General features: G+C 43.8%; 1 protein-coding gene across 1 annotated transcript in view; it reads left to right on the top strand.

The window, feature by feature from the left end:
- The window catches only part of LOC306738040 (extracellular serine/threonine protein kinase FAM20C-like), a gene marked incomplete at both ends in the record, with an annotated part of 75,697 nt that overhangs the window by 7,029 nt on the left and 49,270 nt on the right, over positions 1–19,398 (top strand). The window contains 2 exons of the mRNA XM_079219870.1: positions 7,413–7,491; positions 7,834–7,926. Of these exons, the coding sequence (XP_079075996.1) occupies positions 7,413–7,491; positions 7,834–7,926 (172 nt within the window). The remainder of the gene's footprint in view (positions 1–7,412; positions 7,492–7,833; positions 7,927–19,398) is intronic.

The raw sequence follows: 19,398 nt of genomic DNA, 5'->3' as shown, positions 1-19,398 counted from the left end.
AACTGTTGGTGGTTTAGTTGTTTAACCCTAACTGTTGGTGTTTAGTTGTCTAAACCTAACTGTTGGTGGTTTAGTTGTCTCAACCTAACTGTTGGTGGTTTAGTTGTCTAAACCTAACTGTTGGTGGTTTAGTTGTCTAAACCTAACTGTTGGTGGTTTAGTTGTCTCAACCTAACTGTTGGTGGTTTAGTTGTCTAACCCTAACTGTTGGTGGTTTAGTTGTTTAACCCGAACTGTTGGTGGTTTAGTTGTCTCAACCTAACTGTTGGTGGTTTAGTTGTTTAACCCTAACTGTTGGTGGTTTAGTTGTTTAACCATATCTGTTGGTGGTTTAGTTGTCTCAACCTAACTGTTGGTGGTTTAGTTGTTTAACCCTAACTGTTGGTGGTTTAGTTGTTTAACCATATCTGTTGGTGGTTTAGTTGTCTCAACCTAACTGTTGGTGGTCTAGTTGTTTAACCCTAACTGTTGGTGGTTTAGTTGTCTAACCCTAACTGTTGGTGGTTTAGTTGTTTAACCCTAACTGTTGGTGGTTTAGTTGTCTCAACCTAACTGTTGGTGGTTTAGTTGTCTAAACCTAACTGTTGGTGGTTTAGTTGTTTAACCCGAACTGTTGGTGGTTTAGTTGTCTCAACCTAACTGTTGGTGGTTTAGTTGTTTAACCCTAACTGTTGGTGGTTTAGTTGTTTAACCATATCTGTTGGTGGTTTAGTTGTCTCAACCTAACTGTTGGTGGTTTAGTTGTTTAACCCTAACTGTTGGTGGTTTAGTTGTTTAACCATATCTGTTGGTGGTTTAGTTGTCTCAACCTAACTGTTGGTGGTTTAGTTGTTTAACCCTAACTGTTGGTGGTTTAGTTGTCTAACCCTAACTGTTGGTGGTTTAGTTGTTTAACCCTAACTGTTGGTGGTTTAGTTGTCTCAACCTAACTGTTGGTGGTTTAGTTGTTTAACCCTAACTGTTGGTGGTTTAGTTGTCTCAACCTAACTGTTGGTGGTTTAGTTGTCTCAACCTAACTGTTGGTGGTTTAGTTGTTTAACCCTAACTGTTGGTGGTTTAGTTGTCTCAACCTAACTGTTGGTGGTTTAGTTGTTTAACCCTAACTGTTGGTGGTTTAGTTGTCTCAACCTAACTGTTGGTGGTTTAGTTGTTTAACCCTAACTGTTGGTGGTTTAGTTGTTTAACCATAACTGTTGGTGGTTTAGTTGTTTAACCCTAACTGTTGGTGTTTAGTTGTCTAAACCTAACTGTTGGTGGTTTAGTTGTCTCAACCTAACTGTTGGTGGTTTAGTTGTCTCAACCTAACTGTTGGTGGTTTAGTTGTCTAAACCTAACTGTTGGTGGTTTAGTTGTCTCAACCTAACTGTTGGTGGTTTAGTTGTCTAACCCTATCTGTTGGTGGTTTAGTTGTTTAACCCTTACTGTTGATGGTTTAGTTGTCTCAACCTAACTGTTGGTGGTTTAGTTGTTTAACCCTAACTGTTGGTGGTTTAGTTGTCTAAACCTAACTGTTGGTGGTTTAGTTGTTTAACCCGAACTGTTGGTGGTTTAGTTGTCTCAACCTAACTGTTGGTGGTTTAGTTGTTTAACCCTAACTGTTGGTGGTTTAGTTGTTTAACCATATCTGTTGGTGGTTTAGTTGTCTCAACCTAACTGTTGGTGGTTTAGTTGTTTAACCCTAGCTGTTGGTGGTTTAGTTGTTTAACCATATCTGTTGGTGGTTTAGTTGTCTCAACCTAACTGTTGGTGGTTTAGTTGTTTAACCCTTACTGTTGATGGTTTAGTTGTCTAACTCTAACTGTTGGTGGTTTAGTTGTCTAACCCTAACTGTTGGTGGTTTAGTTGTTTAACCCTAACTGTTGGTGGTTTAGTTGTCTCAACCTAACTGCTGGTGGTTTAGTTGTCTCAACCTAACTGTTGGTGGTTTAGTTGTTTAACCCTAACTGTTGGTGGTTTAGTTGTTTAACCCTAACTGTTGGTGGTTTATTGTCTAAACCTAACTGTTGGTGGTTTAGTTGTCTCAACCTAACTGTTGGTGGTTTAGTTGTCTCAACCTAACTGTTGGTGGTTTAGTTGTTTAACCCTTACTGTTGATGGTTTAGTTGTCTCAACCTAACTGTTGGTGGTTTAGTTGTTTAACCCTAACTGTTGGTGGTTTAGTTGTCTAAACCTAACTGTTGGTGGTTTAGTTGTTTAACCCGAACTGTTGGTGGTTTAGTTGTCTCAACCTAACTGTTGGTGGTTTAGTTGTTTAACCCTAACTGTTGGTGGTTTAGTTGTTTAACCATATCTGTTGGTGGTTTAGTTGTCTCAACCTAACTGTTGGTGGTTTAGTTGTCTAAACCTAACTGTTGGTGGTTTAGTTGTTTAACCCGAACTGTTGGTGGTTTAGTTGTCTCAACCTAACTGTTGGTGGTTTAGTTGTTTAACCCTAACTGTTGGTGGTTTAGTTGTTTAACCATATCTGTTGGTGGTTTAGTTGTCTCAACCTAACTGTTGGTGGTTTAGTTGTTTAACCCTAGCTGTTGGTGGTTTAGTTGTTTAACCATATCTGTTGGTGGTTTAGTTGTCTCAACCTAACTGTTGGTGGTTTAGTTGTTTAACCCTTACTGTTGATGGTTTAGTTGTCTAACTCTAACTGTTGGTGGTTTAGTTGTCTAACCCTAACTGTTGGTGGTTTAGTTGTTTAACCCTAACTGTTGGTGGTTTAGTTGTCTCAACCTAACTGCTGGTGGTTTAGTTGTCTCAACCTAACTGTTGGTGGTTTAGTTGTTTAACCCTAACTGTTGGTGGTTTAGTTGTTTAACCCTAACTGTTGGTGGTTTAGTTGTCTAAACCTAACTGTTGGTGGTTTAGTTGTCTCAACCTAACTGTTGGTGGTTTAGTTGTCTCAACCTAACTGTTGGTGGTTTAGTTGTTTAACCCTTACTGTTGATGGTTTAGTTGTCTCAACCTAACTGTTGGTGGTTTAGTTGTTTAACCCTAGCTGTTGGTGGTTTAGTTGTCTAAACCTAACTGTTGGTGGTTTAGTTGTTTAACCCGAACTGTTGGTGGTTTAGTTGTCTCAACCTAACTGTTGGTGGTTTAGTTGTTTAACCCTAACTGTTGGTGGTTTAGTTGTTTAACCATATCTGTTGGTGGTTTAGTTGTCTCAACCTAACTGTTGGTGGTTTAGTTGTTTAACCCTAACTGTTGGTGGTTTAGTTGTTTAACCCTAACTGTTGGTGGTTTAGTTGTCTAACCCTAACTGTTGGTGGTTTAGTTGTTTAACCCTAACTGTTGGTGGTTTAGTTGTCTCAACCTAACTGTTGGTGGTTTAGTTGTTTAACCCTAACTGTTGGTGGTTTAGTTGTCTCAACCTAACTGTTGGTGGTTTAGTTGTCTCAACCTAACTGTTGGTGGTTTAGTTGTTTAACCCTAACTGTTGGTGGTTTAGTTGTTTAACCCTAACTGTTGGTGGTTTAGTTGTCTCAACCTAACTGTTGGTGGTTTAGTTGTTTAACCCTAGCTGTTGGTGGTTTAGTTGTCTCAACCTAACTGTTGGTGGTTTAGTTGTCTCAACCTAACTGTTGGTGGTTTAGTTGTTTAACCCTAACTGTTGGTGGTTTAGTTGTTTAACCATAACTGTTGGTGGTTTAGTTGTTTAACCCTAACTGTTGGTGTTTAGTTGTCTAAACCTAACTGTTGGTGGTTTAGTTGTCTCAACCTAACTGTTGGTGGTTTAGTTGTCTAAACCTAACTGTTGGTGGTTTAGTTGTCTCAACCTAACTGTTGGTGGTTTAGTTGTCTAACCCTAACTGTTGGTGGTTTAGTTGTTTAACCCTTACTGTTGATGGTTTAGTTGTCTCAACCTAACTGTTGGTGGTTTAGTTGTTTAACCCTAACTGTTGGTGGTTTAGTTGTCTATACCTAACTGTTGGTGGTTTAGTTGTTTAACCCGAACTGTTGGTGGTTTAGTTGTCTCAACCTAACTGTTGGTGGTTTAGTTGTTTAACCCTAACTGTTGGTGGTTTAGTTGTTTAACCATATCTGTTGGTGGTTTAGTTGTCTCAACCTAACTGTTGGTGGTTTAGTTGTTTAACCCTAACTGTTGGTGGTTTAGTTGTTTAACCATATCTGTTGGTGGTTTAGTTGTTTAACCCTTACTGTTGATGGTTTAGTTGTCTAACTCTAACTGTTGGTGGTTTAGTTGTCTAACCCTAACTGTTGGTGGTTTAGTTGTTTAACCCTAACTGTTGGTGGTTTAGTTGTCTCAACCTAACTGTTGGTGGTTTAGTTGTTTAACCCTAACTGTTGGTGGTTTAGTTGTCTCAACCTAACTGCTGGTGGTTTAGTTGTCTCAACCTAACTGTTGGTGGTTTAGTTGTTTAACCCTAACTGTTGGTGGTTTAGTTGTTTAACCCTAACTGTTGGTGGTTTAGTTGTCTCAACCTAACTGTTGGTGGTTTAGTTGTCTCAACCTAACTGTTGGTGGTTTAGTTGTTTAACCCTAACTGTTGGTGGTTTAGTTGTTTAACCCTAACTGTTGGTGGTTTAGTTGTCTCAACCTAACTGTTGGTGGTTTAGTTGTCTCAACCTAACTGTTGGTGGTTTAGTTGTTTAACCCTAACCGTTGGTGGTTTAGTTGTCTCAACCTAACTGCTGGTGGTTTAGTTGTCTCAACCTAACTGTTGGTGGTTTAGTTGTTTAACCCTTACTGTTGATGGTTTAGTTGTCTCAACCTAACTGTTGGTGGTTTAGTTGTTTAACCCTAACTGTTGGTGGTTTAGTTGTCTATACCTAACTGTTGGTGGTTTAGTTGTTTAACCCGAACTGTTGGTGGTTTAGTTGTCTCAACCTAACTGTTGGTGGTTTAGTTGTTTAACCCTAACTGTTGGTGGTTTAGTTGTTTAACCATATCTGTTGGTGGTTTAGTTGTCTCAACCTAACTGTTGGTGGTTTAGTTGTTTAACCCTAACTGTTGGTGGTTTAGTTGTTTAACCATATCTGTTGGTGGTTTAGTTGTTTAACCCTTACTGTTGATGGTTTAGTTGTCTAACTCTAACTGTTGGTGGTTTAGTTGTCTAACCCTAACTGTTGGTGGTTTAGTTGTTTAACCCTAACTGTTGGTGGTTTAGTTGTCTCAACCTAACTGTTGGTGGTTTAGTTGTCTCAACCTAACTGTTGGTGGTTTAGTTGTTTAACCCTAACTGTTGGTGGTTTAGTTGTCTCAACCTAGCTGCTGGTGGTTTAGTTGTCTCAACCTAACTGTTGGTGGTTTAGTTGTTTAACCCTAACTGTTGGTGGTTTAGTTGTTTAACCCTAACTGTTGGTGGTTTAGTTGTCTCAACCTAACTGTTGGTGGTTTAGTTGTCTCAACCTAACTGTTGGTGGTTTAGTTGTTTAACCCTAACTGTTGGTGGTTTAGTTGTTTAACCCTAACTGTTGGTGGTTTAGTTGTCTCAACCTAACTGTTGGTGGTTTAGTTGTCTCAACCTAACTGTTGGTGGTTTAGTTGTTTAACCCTAACCGTTGGTGGTTTAGTTGTCTCAACCTAACTGCTGGTGGTTTAGTTGTCTCAACCTAACTGTTGGTGGTTTAGTTGTTTAACCCTAACTGTTGGTGGTTTAGTTGTTTAACCCTAACTGTTGGTGGTTTAGTTGTCTCAACCTAACTGTTGGTGGTTTAGTTGTCTCAACCTAACTGTTGGTGGTTTAGTTGTTTAACCATATCTGTTGGTGGTTTAGTTGTCTCAACCTAACTGTTGGTGGTTTAGTTGTTTAACCCTAACTGTTGGTGGTTTAGTTGTTTAACCATATCTGTTGGTGGTTTAGTTATCTAAACCTATCTGTTGGTGGTTTAGTTGTCTAACTCTAACTGTTGGTGGTTTAGTTGTCTAACCCTAACTGTTGGTGGTTTAGTTGTTTAACCCGAACTGTTGGTGGTTTAGTTGTCTCAACCTAACTGTTGGTGGTTTAGTTGTTTAACCCTAACTGTTGGTGGTTTAGTTGTTTAACCATATCTGTTGGTGGTTTAGTTATCTAAACCTAACTGTTGGTGGTTTAGTTGTCTAACTCTAACTGTTGGTGGTTTAGTTGTCTAACCCTAACTGTTGGTGGTTTAGTTGTTTAACCCGAACTGTTGGTGGTTTAGTTGTTTAACCCGAACTGTTGGTGGTTTAGTTGTCTCAACCTAACTGTTGGTGGTTTAGTTGTCTAACTCTAACTGTTGGTGGTTTAGTTGTCTAGCTCTAACTGTTGGTGGTTTAGTTGTCTAACCCAAACTGTTGGTGGTTTAGTTGTTTAACCCTAACTGTTGGTGGTTTAGTTGTCTCAACCTAACTGTTGGTGGTTTAGTTATCTAACTCTAACTGTTGGTGGTTTAGTTGTCTAACCCTAACTGTTGGTGGTTTAGTTGTTTAACCCAAACTGTTGGTGGTTTAGACATTGTGCTTCAGGAGGACACATAGATACGCATCACATCATTGCTATCTACTGTAGTAACAGAAAACCCTGAGGGAATTAAATGGAGGATGTACTTTCTTGTTAGTGAATTCCTCTCTAATAGCTGGAGGAATGTTCAGAGAGCGTCGGGTGTCTCTGCTGTTTGGGTCCAAGGTCTTTCATTCTGAGGATGCTTTTAAGATTCCACTTCCAGAAATGAAAAATGTGTTTTAACCGTCATGCCTCAATTTAAAAGAAGCTGCTTTGATGTTGTTAGAGGACAAAATGTCAAAACATTATATATTAATATTAGTTTTCACTTTCCTGAATCTTTCAACCAACTTCAGAACAAATACCCATTCTGTCATGATTGAGTTTTTCTTGTTTTATTTTGTAGTCCTCTGTTTCCCTGCACATCCTGCCCCTGTGAGTGTCTGCCTTGTCCCTGATTGTTTCCTCACCTGCACCTTCCCTGTGTATTAAACCCTGTTTGTCTCCTGCCCCAGTGTCTTTGTACTGCATTCCCATTAGACGTCCTGTAGGTTTCCTGTTCGTTCCTCTGCCTCTTTGACCCGGCCTGTTCGTAACCTGTTTTTTGGAGGAATAAATATACTTTAAACAGTTGTCTGCATTTTGGGTCGTCACTCCGTAGCCAAACCCTGACACATTCAGCTAGTTTACATACAGCCACTGTTGTTTTATCATGAAGAAATACATTGTTTTACTGGATAAATGTACTCAATAGGAGGAATTCTTTATGTTTAATATGAATGAACACGGAAGTATGATCTTATTGCGTCTCATGTGTCTGATAATAAACTGTATTTCATCATTTAGTGAAGGCTGTGTAATAATACCATAATACAATGTGCTGCTAAATATAGTGTGTGTGTGTGTGTGTGTGTGTGTGTGTGTGTGTGTGTGTGTGTGTGTGTGTGTGTGTGTGCGTGCCTTTTGTTGCCATGGAAACGTCCTCCTTGCTGTTTCCAGTGCAGAAGCATGGAGGGACGCAGCTGAAGCTCGTGATGTCGTTTCCCAACTACGGAAAAGCGTTGTTCAAACCTATGAAGTAAGTCAGGAGGACGAGTAATATATATATATATATGTATATATATATATATATATATATATATATATATATATATATATATATATATATATATACATATATATATATATATATATGGAGGCTTCACTCCATGTGGATATGTAGTAAATGAATGTATTTACACATTGATTATGTTATTTAATGAGTTCATTGTGAAACAGTTCAGAAAGGATCGTTTCCCACCTGTTACTGCTGGATGAGGTCGTCTTCTCTCTGAAGGACGTGTTTCTGTCTGCACCTGTTTGTATTTGTGTCTATAATATTATTATTAATATTATTGTTGTTGTTGCCTCTCCTCGGCAGGCAGGAGAGAGACGAAGAAACCAACTACAACCTCTACTACTTCTCAGACTTTGAGAGGCACAATGCAGAGGTGGCTGCGTTCCACCTGGACAGGTAGGAGGCTGCCTGTGTGCTGACGGCGACCGGGGAAAAGGTCACGTGATGTTGGTTCTGTTCCTGTGACGTTGGTTCTGTTCCCGTGACGTTGGTTCTGTTCCTGTGACATTGGTTCTGTTCTCGTGACGTTGGTTCAGTTCCTGTGACTTTGGTTCTGTTCTCGTCGTGACGTTGGTTCTGTTCTCGTGACATTGGTTCTGTTCTCGTGACGTTGGTTCAGTTCCCGTGGCATTGGTTCTGTTCCTGTGACTTTGGTTCTGTTCTCGTCGTGACGTTGGTTCTGTTCTCGTGACTTTGGTTCTGTTCTCGTCGTGACGTTGGTTCTGTTCTCGTGACATTGGTTCTGTTCTCGTGACGTTGGTTCTGTTCTCGTGACGTTGGTTCTTTTCTCGTCGTGACATTGGTTCTGTTCTCGTGACGTTGGTACTGTTCTCGTGACATTGGTTCTGTTCTCGTGATGTTGGTTCTGTTCTCGTGACATTGGTTCTGTTCTCGTGACGTTGGTTCTTTTCTCGTGATGTTGGTTCTGTTCTCGTGACATTGGTTCTGTTCTCGTGACATTGGTTCTTTTCTCGTGACATTGGTTCTTTTCTCGTGACGTTGGTTCTGTTCTCGTGACGTTGGTTCTGTTCTCGTCGTGACATTGGTTCTGTTCTCGTGACATTGTTTCTGTTCTCGTGACGTTGGTTCTTTTCTCGTGACGTTGGTTCTGTTTTTGTGACGTTGGTTCTGTTCCCGTGACATTGGTTCTGTTCTTGTGACGTTGGTTCTGTTCTCGTGACGTTGGTTCTGTTCTCGTCGTGACATTGGTTCTGTTCTCGTGACATTGGTTCTGTTCTCGTGATGTTGGTTCTGTTCTCGTGACATTGGTTCTGTTCTCGTGACGTTGGTTCTTTTTTGTGACGTTGGTTCTGTTCCCGTGACATTGGTTCTGTTCTTGTGACGTTGGTTCTGTTCTCGTGACGTTGGTTCTGTTCTCGTCGTGACATTGGTTCTGTTCTCGTGACATTGGTTCTGTTCTCGTGATGTTGGTTCTGTTCTTGTGACGTTGGTTCTGTTCTCGTGACGTTGGTTCTGTTCTCGTGACATTGGTTCTGTTCTCGTCGTGACGTTGGTTTTGTTCTCGTGACATTGGTTCTGTTCTCGTCGTGACATTGGTTCTGTTCTCGTGACGTTGGTTCTGTTCTTGTGACGTTGGTTCTGTTCTCGTGACGTTGGTTCTGTTCTCGTGACATTGGTTATTTTCTCGTCGTGACGTTGGTTCTGTTCTCGTGACATTGGTTCTGTTCTCGTCGGGACATTGGTTCTGTTCTCGTGACGTTGGTTCTGTTCTCGTCGTGACGTTGGTTCTGTTCTCGTGACGTTGGTTCTGTTCTCTTCGTGACATTGGTTCTGTTCTCGTGATGTTGGTTCTGTTCTCGTCGTGACATTGGTTCTGTTCTCGTGACGTTGGTTCTGTTCTCGTGACGTTGGTTCTGTTCTCGTCGTGACATTGGTTCTGTTCTCGTGACGTTGGTTCTGTTCTCGTGACGTTGGTTCTGTTCTTGTCGTGACATTGGTTCTGTTCTCGTGACGTTGGTTCTGTTTTTGTGACGTTGGTTCTGTTTTTGTGACGTTGGTTCTGTTCCCGTGACGTTGGTTCTGTTCTCGTGATGTTGGTTCTGTTCTCGCAACATTGGTTCTGTTCTCGTGACGTTGGTTCTTTTTTTGTGACGTTGGTTCTGTTCCCGTGACATTGGTTCTGTTCTTGTGACGTTGGTTCTTTTCTCTTGACGTTGGTTCTTTTCTCGTCGTGACGTTGGTTCTGTTCTCGTGACGTTGGTTCTGTTCTCGTGACGTTGGTTCTGTTCTCGTCGTGACATTGGTTCTGTTCTCGTGACGTTGGTTCTGTTCTCGTCGTGACGTTGGTTCTGTTCTTGTGACATTGGTTCTGTTCTCGTGACGTTGGTTCTGTTCTTGTGACATTGGTTCTGTTCTCGTCGTGACGTTGGTTCTGTTCTCGTGACGTTGGTTCTGTTCTCGTGACGTTGGTTCTGTTCTTGTGACGTTGGTTCTATTCCCGTGACATTGGTTCTGTTCTCGTCGTGACATTGGTTCTGTTCTCATGACGTTGGTTCTGTTCTCGTGACGTTGGTTCTGTTCTCGTCGTGACGTTGGTTCTGTTCTCGTGACATTGGTTCTGTTCTTGTGACGTTGGTTCTGTTCTCGTCGTGACATTGGTTCTGTTCTTGGGACGTTGGTTCTGTTCTCCTGACGTTGGTTCTGTTCTCTTCGTGACATTGGTTCTGTTCTCGTGACATTGGTTCTGTTCTCGTGACATTGGTTCTGTTCTCGTGACGTTGGTTCTGTTCTCATCGTGACATTGGTTCTGTTCTCGTGACGTTGGTTCTGTTCTCGTCGTGACGTTGGTTCTGTTCTTGTGACATTGGTTCTGTTCTCGTGACGTTGGTTCTGTTCTTGTGACATTGGTTCTGTTTTCGTCGTGATGTTGGTTCTGTTCTCGTGACATTGGTTCTGTTCTCGTGACGTTGGTTCTGTACTCGTCGTGACGTTGGTTCTGTTCTCGTGACATTGGTTCTGTTCTTGTGACGTTGGTTCTGTTCTCGTCGTGACATTGGTTCTGTTCTTGGGACGTTGGTTCTGTTCTCCTGACGTTGGTTCTGTTCTCTTTGTGACATTGGTTCTGTTCTCGTGACATTGGTTCTGTTCTCGTGACATTGGTTCTGTTCTCGTGACGTTGGTTCTGTTCTCGTCTTGACATTGGTTCTGTTCTCGTGACATTGGTTCTGTTCTCGTGACGTTGGTTCTGTTCTCTTCGTGACATTGGTTCTGTTCTCGTCTTGACATTGGTTCTGTTCTCGTGACATTGGTTCTGTTCTCGTGACGTTGGTTCTGTTCTCGTCGTGACATTGGTTCTGTTCTCGTGACGTTGGTTCTGTTCTCGTCGTGACATTGGTTCTGTTCTCGTGACGTTGGTTCTGTTCTCGTGACGTTGGTTCTGTTCTCGTCGTGACATTGGTTCTGTTCTCGTGACGTTGGTTCTGTTCTCGTCGTGACAGTGGTTCTGTTCTCATGACGTTGGTTCTGTTTTTGTGACGTTCGTTCTGTTCCCGTGATGTTGGTTCTGTTCTTGTGACGTTGGTTCTGTTCTCGTGACGTTAGTACTGTTCTCGTCTTGACATTGGTTCTGTTCTCGTGACATTGGTTCTTTTCTCGTGACGTTGGTTCTGTTCTCGTGACGTTGGTTCTGTTCTCGTGACGTTGGTTCTTTTTTTGTGACGTTGGTTCTGTTCCCGTGACATTGGTTCTGTTCTTGTGACGTTGGTTCTTTTCTCGTGACGTTGGTTCTGTTCTCTTGACGTTGGTTCTTTTCTCGTCGTGACGTTGGTTCTGTTCTCGTGACGTTGGTTCTGTTCTCGTGACGTTGGTTCTGTTCTCGTCGTGACATTGGTTCTGTTCTCGTGACGTTGGTTCTGTTCTCGTCGTGACGTTGGTTCTGTTCTTGTGACATTGGTTCTGTTCTCGTGACGTTGGTTCTGTTCTTGTGACATTGGTTCTGTTCTCGTCGTGATGTTGGTTCTGTTCTCGTGACATTGGTTCTGTTCTCGTGACGTTGGTTCTGTTCTCGTCGTGACGTTGGTTCTGTTCTCGTGACATTGGTTCTGTTCTTGTGACGTTGGTTCTGTTCTCGTCGTGACATTGGTTCTGTTCTTGGGACGTTGGTTCTGTTCTCCTGACGTTGGTTCTGTTCTCTTTGTGACATTGGTTCTGTTCTCGTGACATTGGTTCTGTTCTCGTGACGTTGGTTCTGTTCTCGTCGTGACATTGGTTCTGTTCTCGTGACGTTGGTTCTGTTCTCGTGACGTTGGTTCTGTTCTCGTCGTGACATTGGTTCTGTTCTCGTGACGTTGGTTCTGTTCTCGTCGTGACAGTGGTTCTGTTCTCATGACGTTGGTTCTGTTTTTGTGACGTTCGTTCTGTTCCTGTGATGTTGGTTCTGTTCTCGTGACGTTAGTACTGTTCTCGTCTTGACATTGGTTCTGTTCTTGTGACATTGGTTCTTTTCTCGTGACGTTGGTTCTGTTCTCGTGACGTTGGTTCTGTTCTCTTGACGTTGGTTCTTTTCTCGTCGTGACGTTGGTTCTGTTCTCGTGACGTTGGTTCTGTTCTCGTGACGTTGGTTCTGTTCTCGTCGTGACATTGGTTCTGTTCTCGTGACGTTGGTTCTGTTCTCGTCGTGACGTTGGTTCTGTTCTTGTGACATTGGTTCTGTTCTCGTGACGTTGGTTCTGTTCTTGTGACATTGGTTCTGTTCTCGTCGTGACGTTGGTTCTGTTCTCGTAACGTTGGTTCTGTTCTTGTGACATTGGTTCTGTTCTCGTCGTGACATTGGTTCTGTTCTCGTGACGTTGGTTCTGTTCTCGTGACATTGGTTCTGTTCTCGTGACGTTGGTTCTGTTCTTGTGACGTTGGTTCTATTCCCGTGACATTGGTTCTGTTCTCGTCGTGACATTGGTTCTGTTCTCATGACGTTGGTTCTGTTCTCGTGACGTTGGTTCTGTTCTCGTCGTGACGTTGGTTCTGTTCTCGTGACATTGGTTCTGTTCTCCTGACGTTGGTTCTGTTCTCTTCGTGACATTGGTTCTGTTCTCGTGACATTGGTTCTGTTCTCGTGACATTGGTTCTGTTCTCGTGACGTTGGTTCTGTTCTCGTCTTAACATTGGTTCTGTTCTCGTGACATTGGTTCTGTTCTCGTGACGTTGGTTCTGTTCTCGTCGTGACGTTGGTTCTGTTCTCGTGACGTTGGTTCTGTTCTCTTCGTGACATTGGTTCTGTTCTCGTGATGTTGGTTCTGTTCTCGTCGTGACATTGGTTCTGTTCTCGTGACGTTGGTTCTGTTCTCGTGACGTTGGTTCTGTTCTCGTCGTGACATTGGTTCTGTTCTCGTGACGTTGGTTCTGTTCTCGTGACGTTGGTTCTGTTCTTGTCGTGACATTGGTTCTGTTCTCGTGACGTTGGTTCTGTTTTTGTGACGTTGGTTCTGTTTTTGTGACGTTGGTTCTGTTCCCGTGACGTTGGTTCTGTTCTCGTGATGTTGGTTCTGTTCTCGCAACATTGGTTCTGTTCTCGTGACGTTGGTTCTTTTTTTGTGACGTTGGTTCTGTTCCCGTGACATTGGTTCTGTTCTTGTGACGTTGGTTCTTTTCTCTTGACGTTGGTTCTTTTCTCGTCGTGACGTTGGTTCTGTTCTCGTGACGTTGGTTCTGTTCTCGTGACGTTGGTTCTGTTCTCGTCGTGACATTGGTTCTGTTCTCGTGACGTTGGTTCTGTTCTCGTCGTGACGTTGGTTCTGTTCTTGTGACATTGGTTCTGTTCTCGTGACGTTGGTTCTGTTCTTGTGACATTGGTTCTGTTCTCGTCGTGACGTTGGTTCTGTTCTCGTGACGTTGGTTCTGTTCTCGTGACGTTGGTTCTGTTCTTGTGACGTTGGTTCTATTCCCGTGACATTGGTTCTGTTCTCGTCGTGACATTGGTTCTGTTCTCATGACGTTGGTTCTGTTCTCGTGACGTTGGTTCTGTTCTCGTCGTGACGTTGGTTCTGTTCTCGTGACATTGGTTCTGTTCTTGTGACGTTGGTTCTGTTCTCGTCGTGACATTGGTTCTGTTCTTGGGACGTTGGTTCTGTTCTCCTGACGTTGGTTCTGTTCTCTTCGTGACATTGGTTCTGTTCTCGTGACATTGGTTCTGTTCTCGTGACATTGGTTCTGTTCTCGTGACGTTGGTTCTGTTCTCATCGTGACATTGGTTCTGTTCTCGTGACGTTGGTTCTGTTCTCGTCGTGACATTGGTTCTGTTCTCGTGACGTTGGTTCTGTTCTCGTGACGTTGGTTCTGTTCTCGTCGTGACATTGGTTCTGTTCTCGTGACGTTGGTTCTGTTCTCGTCGTGACAGTGGTTCTGTTCTCATGACGTTGGTTCTGTTTTTGTGACGTTCGTGCTGTTCCCGTGATGTTGGTTCTGTTCTTGTGACGTTGGTTCTGTTCTCGTGACGTTAGTACTGTTCTCGTCTTGACATTGGTTCTGTTCTCGTGACATTGGTTCTTTTCTCGTGACGTTGGTTCTGTTCCCGTGACGTTGGTTCTGTTCTCGTGACGTTGGTTCTTTTTTTGTGACGTTGGTTCTGTTCCCGTGACATTGGTTCTGTTCTTGTGACGTTGGTTCTTTTCTCGTGACGTTGGTTCTGTTCTCTTGACGTTGGTTCTTTTCTCGTCGTGACGTTGGTTCTGTTCTCGTGACGTTGGTTCTGTTCTCGTCGTGACATTGGTTCTGTTCTCGTGACGTTGGTTCTGTTCTCGTCGTGACGTTGGTTCTGTTCTTGTGACATTGGTTCTGTTCTCGTGACGTTGGTTCTGTTCTTGTGACATTGGTTCTGTTTTCGTCGTGATGTTGGTTCTGTTCTCGTGACATTGGTTCTGTTCTCGTGACGTTGGTTCTGTACTCGTCGTGACGTTGGTTCTGTTCTCGTGACATTGGTTCTGTTCTTGTGACGTTGGTTCTGTTCTCGTCGTGACATTGGTTCTGTTCTTGGGACGTTGGTTCTGTTCTCCTGACGTTGGTTCTGTTCTCTTTGTGACATTGGTTCTGTTCTCGTGACATTGGTTCTGTTCTCGTGACATTGGTTCTGTTCTCGTGACGTTGGTTCTGTTCTCGTCTTGACATTGGTTCTGTTCTCGTGACATTGGTTCTGTTCTCGTGACGTTGGTTCTGTTCTCTTCGTGACATTGGTTCTGTTCTCGTCTTGACATTGGTTCTGTTCTCGTGACATTGGTTCTGTTCTCGTGACGTTGGTTCTGTTCTCGTCGTGACATTGGTTCTGTTCTCGTGACGTTGGTTCTGTTCTCGTCGTGACATTGGTTCTGTTCTCGTGACGTTGGTTCTGTTCTCGTGACGTTGGTTCTGTTCTCGTCGTGACATTGGTTCTGTTCTCGTGACGTTGGTTCTGTTCTCGTCGTGACAGTGGTTCTGTTCTCATGACGTTGGTTCTGTTTTTGTGACGTTCGTTCTGTTCCCGTGATGTTGGTTCTGTTCTTGTGACGTTGGTTCTGTTCTCGTGACGTTAGTACTGTTCTCGTCTTGACATTGGTTCTGTTCTCGTGACATTGGTTCTTTTCTCGTGACGTTGGTTCTGTTCTCGTGACGTTGGTTCTGTTCTCGTGACGTTGGTTCTTTTTTTGTGACGTTGGTTCTGTTCCCGTGACATTGGTTCTGTTCTTGTGACGTTGGTTCTTTTCTCGTGACGTTGGTTCTGTTCTCTTGACGTTGGTTCTTTTCTCGTCGTGACGTTGGTTCTGTTCTCGTGACGTTGGTTCTGTTCTCGTGACGTTGGTTCTGTTCTCGTCGTGACATTGGTTCTGTTCTCGTGACGTTGGTTCTGTTCTCGTCGTGACGTTGGTTCTGTTCTTGTGACATTGGTTCTGTTCTCGTGACGTTGGTTCTGTTCTTGTGACATTGGTTCTGTTCTCGTCGTGATGTTGGTTCTGTTCTCGTGACATTGGTTCTGTTCTCGTGACGTTGGTTCTGTACTCGTCGTGACGTTGGTTCTGTTCTCGTGACATTGGTTCTGTTCTTGTGACGTTGGTTCTGTTCTCGTCGTGACATTGGTTCTGTTCTTGGGACGTTGGTTCTGTTCTCCTGACGTTGGTTCTGTTCTCTTTGTGACATTGGTTCTGTTCTCGTGACATTGGTTCTGTTCTCGTGACGTTGGTTCTGTTCTCGTCGTGACATTGGTTCTGTTCTCGTGACGTTGGTTCTGTTCTCGTGACGTTGGTTCTGTTCTCGTCGTGACATTGGTTCTGTTCTCGTGACGTTGGTTCTGTTCTCGTCGTGACAGTGGTTCTGTTCTCATGACGTTGGTTCTGTTTTTGTGACGTTCGTTCTGTTCCTGTGATGTTGGTTCTGTTCTCGTGACGTTAGTACTGTTCTCGTCTTGACATTGGTTCTGTTCTTGTGACATTGGTTCTTTTCTCGTGACGTTGGTTCTGTTCTCGTGACGTTGGTTCTGTTCTCTTGACGTTGGTTCTTTTCTCGTCGTGACGTTGGTTCTGTTCTCGTGACGTTGGTTCTGTTCTCGTGACGTTGGTTCTGTTCTCGTCGTGACATTGGTTCTGTTCTCGTGACGTTGGTTCTGTTCTCGTCGTGACGTTGGTTCTGTTCTTGTGACATTGGTTCTGTTCTCGTGACGTTGGTTCTGTTCTTGTGACATTGGTTCTGTTCTCGTCGTGACGTTGGTTCTGTTCTCGTAACGTTGGTTCTGTTCTTGTGACATTGGTTCTGTTCTCGTCGTGACATTGGTTCTGTTCTCGTGACGTTGGTTCTGTTCTCGTGACATTGGTTCTGTTCTCGTGACGTTGGTTCTGTTCTTGTGACGTTGGTTCTATTCCCGTGACATTGGTTCTGTTCTCGTCGTGACATTGGTTCTGTTCTCATGACGTTGGTTCTGTTCTCGTGACGTTGGTTCTGTTCTCGTCGTGACGTTGGTTCTGTTCTCGTGACATTGGTTCTGTTCTCCTGACGTTGGTTCTGTTCTCTTCGTGACATTGGTTCTGTTCTCGTGACATTGGTTCTGTTCTCGTGACATTGGTTCTGTTCTCGTGACGTTGGTTCTGTTCTCGTCTTAACATTGGTTCTGTTCTCGTGACATTGGTTCTGTTCTCGTGACGTTGGTTCTGTTCTCTTCGTGACATTGGTTCTGTTCTCGTCTTGACATTGGTTCTGTTCTCGTGACATTGGTTCTGTTCTCGTGACGTTGGTTCTGTTCTCGTCGTGACATTGGTTCTGTTCTCGTGACGTTGGTTCTGTTCTCGTCGTGACATTGGTTCTGTTCTCGTGACGTTGGTTCTGTTCTCGTGACGTTGGTTCTGTTCTCGTCGTGACATTGGTTCTGTTCTCGTGACGTTGGTTCTGTTCTCGTCGTGACAGTGGTTCTGTTCTCATGACGTTGGTTCTGTTTTTGTGACGTTCGTTCTGTTCCCGTGATGTTGGTTCTGTTCTTGTGACGTTGGTTCTGTTCTCGTGACGTTAGTACTGTTCTCGTCTTGACATTGGTTCTGTTCTCGTGACATTGGTTCTTTTCTCGTGACGTTGGTTCTGTTCTCGTGACGTTGGTTCTGTTCTCGTGACGTTGGTTCTTTTTTTGTGACGTTGGTTCTGTTCCCGTGACATTGGTTCTGTTCTTGTGACGTTGGTTCTTTTCTCGTGACGTTGGTTCTGTTCTCTTGACGTTGGTTCTTTTCTCGTCGTGACGTTGGTTCTGTTCTCGTGACGTTGGTTCTGTTCTCGTGACGTTGGTTCTGTTCTCGTCGTGACATTGGTTCTGTTCTCGTGACGTTGGTTCTGTTCTCGTCGTGACGTTGGTTCTGTTCTTGTGACATTGGTTCTGTTCTCGTGACGTTGGTTCTGTTCTTGTGACATTGGTTCTGTTCTCGTCGTGATGTTGGTTCTGTTCTCGTGACATTGGTTCTGTTCTCGTGACGTTGGTTCTGTACTCGTCGTGACGTTGGTTCTGTTCTCGTGACATTGGTTCTGTTCTTGTGACGTTGGTTCTGTTCTCGTCGTGACATTGGTTCTGTTCTTGGGACGTTGCTTCTGTTCTCCTGACGTTGGTTCTGTTCTCTTTGTGACATTGGTTCTGTTCTCGTGACATTGGTTCTGTTCTCGTGACATTGGTTCTGTTCTCGTGACGTTGGTTCTGTTCTCGTCGTGACATTGGTTCTGTTCTCGTGACGTTGGTTCTGTTCTCGTGACGTTGGTTCTGTTCTCGTCGTGACATTGGTTCTGTTCTCGTGACGTTGGTTCTGTTCTCGTCGTGACAGTGGTTCTGTTCTCATGACGTTGGTTCTGTTTTTGTGACGTTCGTTCTGTTCCTGTGATGTTGGTTCTGTTCTCGTGACGTTAGTACTGTTCTCGTCTTGACATTGGTTCTGTTCTTGTGACATTGGTTCTTTTCTCGTGACGTTGGTTCTGTTCTCGTGACGTTGGTTCTGTTCTCTTGACGTTGGTTCTTTTCTCGTCGTGACGTTGGTTCTGTTCTCGTGACGTTGGTTCTGTTCTCGTCGTGACATTGGTTCTGTTCTCGTGACGTTGGTTCTGTTCTCGTCGTGACGTTGGTTCTGTTCTTGTGACATTGGTTCTGTTCTCGTGACGTTGGTTCTGTTCTTGTGACATTGGTTCTGTTCTCGTCGTGACGTTGGTTCTGTTCTCGTGACGTTGGTTCTGTTCTCGTGACATTGGTTCTGTTCTCGTGACGTTGGTTCTGTTCTCGTGACATTGGTTCTGTTCTCGTGACGTTGGTTCTGTTCTTGTGACGTTGGTTCTATTCCCGTGACATTGGTTCTGTTCTCGTCGTGACATTGGTTCTGTTCTCATGACGTTGGTTCTGTTCTCGTGACGTTGGTTCTGTTCTCGTCGTGACGTTGGTTCTGTTCTCGTGACATTGGTTCTGTTCTCCTGACGTTGGTTCTGTTCTCTTCGTGACATTGGTTCTGTTCTCGTGACATTGGTTCTGTTCTCGTGACATTGGTTCTGTTCTCGTGACGTTGGTTCTGTTCTCGTCGTGACATTGGTTCTGTTCTCGTGACGTTGGTTCTGTTCTCGTGACATTGGTTCTGTTCTCGTGACGTTGGTTCTGTTCTTGTGACGTTGGTTCTATTCCCGTGACATTGGTTCTGTTCTCGTCGTGACATTGGTTCTGTTCTCATGACGTTGGTTCTGTTCTCGTGACGTTGGTTCTGTTCTCGTCGTGACGTTGGTTCTGTTCTCGTGACATTGGTTCTGTTCTCCTGACGTTGGTTCTGTTCTCTTCGTGACATTGGTTCTGTTCTCGTGACATTGGTTCTGTTCTCGTGACATTGGTTCTGTTCTCGTGACGTTGGTTCTGTTCTCGTCGTGACATTGGTTCTGTTCTCGTGACGTTGGTTCTGTTCTCGTGACGTTGGTTCTGTTCTCGTCGTGACATTGGTTCTGTTCTCGTGACGTTGGTTCTGTTCTCGTCGTGACAGTGGTTCTGTTCTCATGACGTTGGTTCTGTTTTTGTGACGTTCGTTCTGTTCTCGTCGTGACATTGGTTCTGTTCTTGTGACGTTGGTTCTGTTCTTGTGACGTTGGTTCTGTTCTCGTCGTGACATTGGTTCTGTTCTCGTGACGTTGGTTCTGTTCTCGTCGTGACATTGGTTCTGTTCTCATGACGTTGGTTCTGTTCTCGTGACGTTGGTTCTGTTCTCGTGGTGACATTGGTTCTGTTCTCGTGACATTGGTTCTGTTCTCGTGACGTTGGTTCTGTTCTCGTGACGTTGGTTCTGTTCTCGTCGTGACGTTGGTTCTGTTCTCGTGACATTGGTTCTGTTCTCGTGACGTTGGTTCTGTTCTCGTGACGTTGGTTCTGTTCTCGTCGTGACATTGGTTCTGTTCCCC

This window comes from Taurulus bubalis (assembly GCF_910589615.1).
Source record: "Taurulus bubalis genome assembly, chromosome: 6".
NCBI classification, from domain to species: domain Eukaryota; kingdom Metazoa; phylum Chordata; class Actinopteri; order Perciformes; family Cottidae; genus Taurulus; species Taurulus bubalis.
Note: the sequence above shows the minus strand (reverse complement) of the source record. Positions and strands in the feature narration are given on the sequence as shown.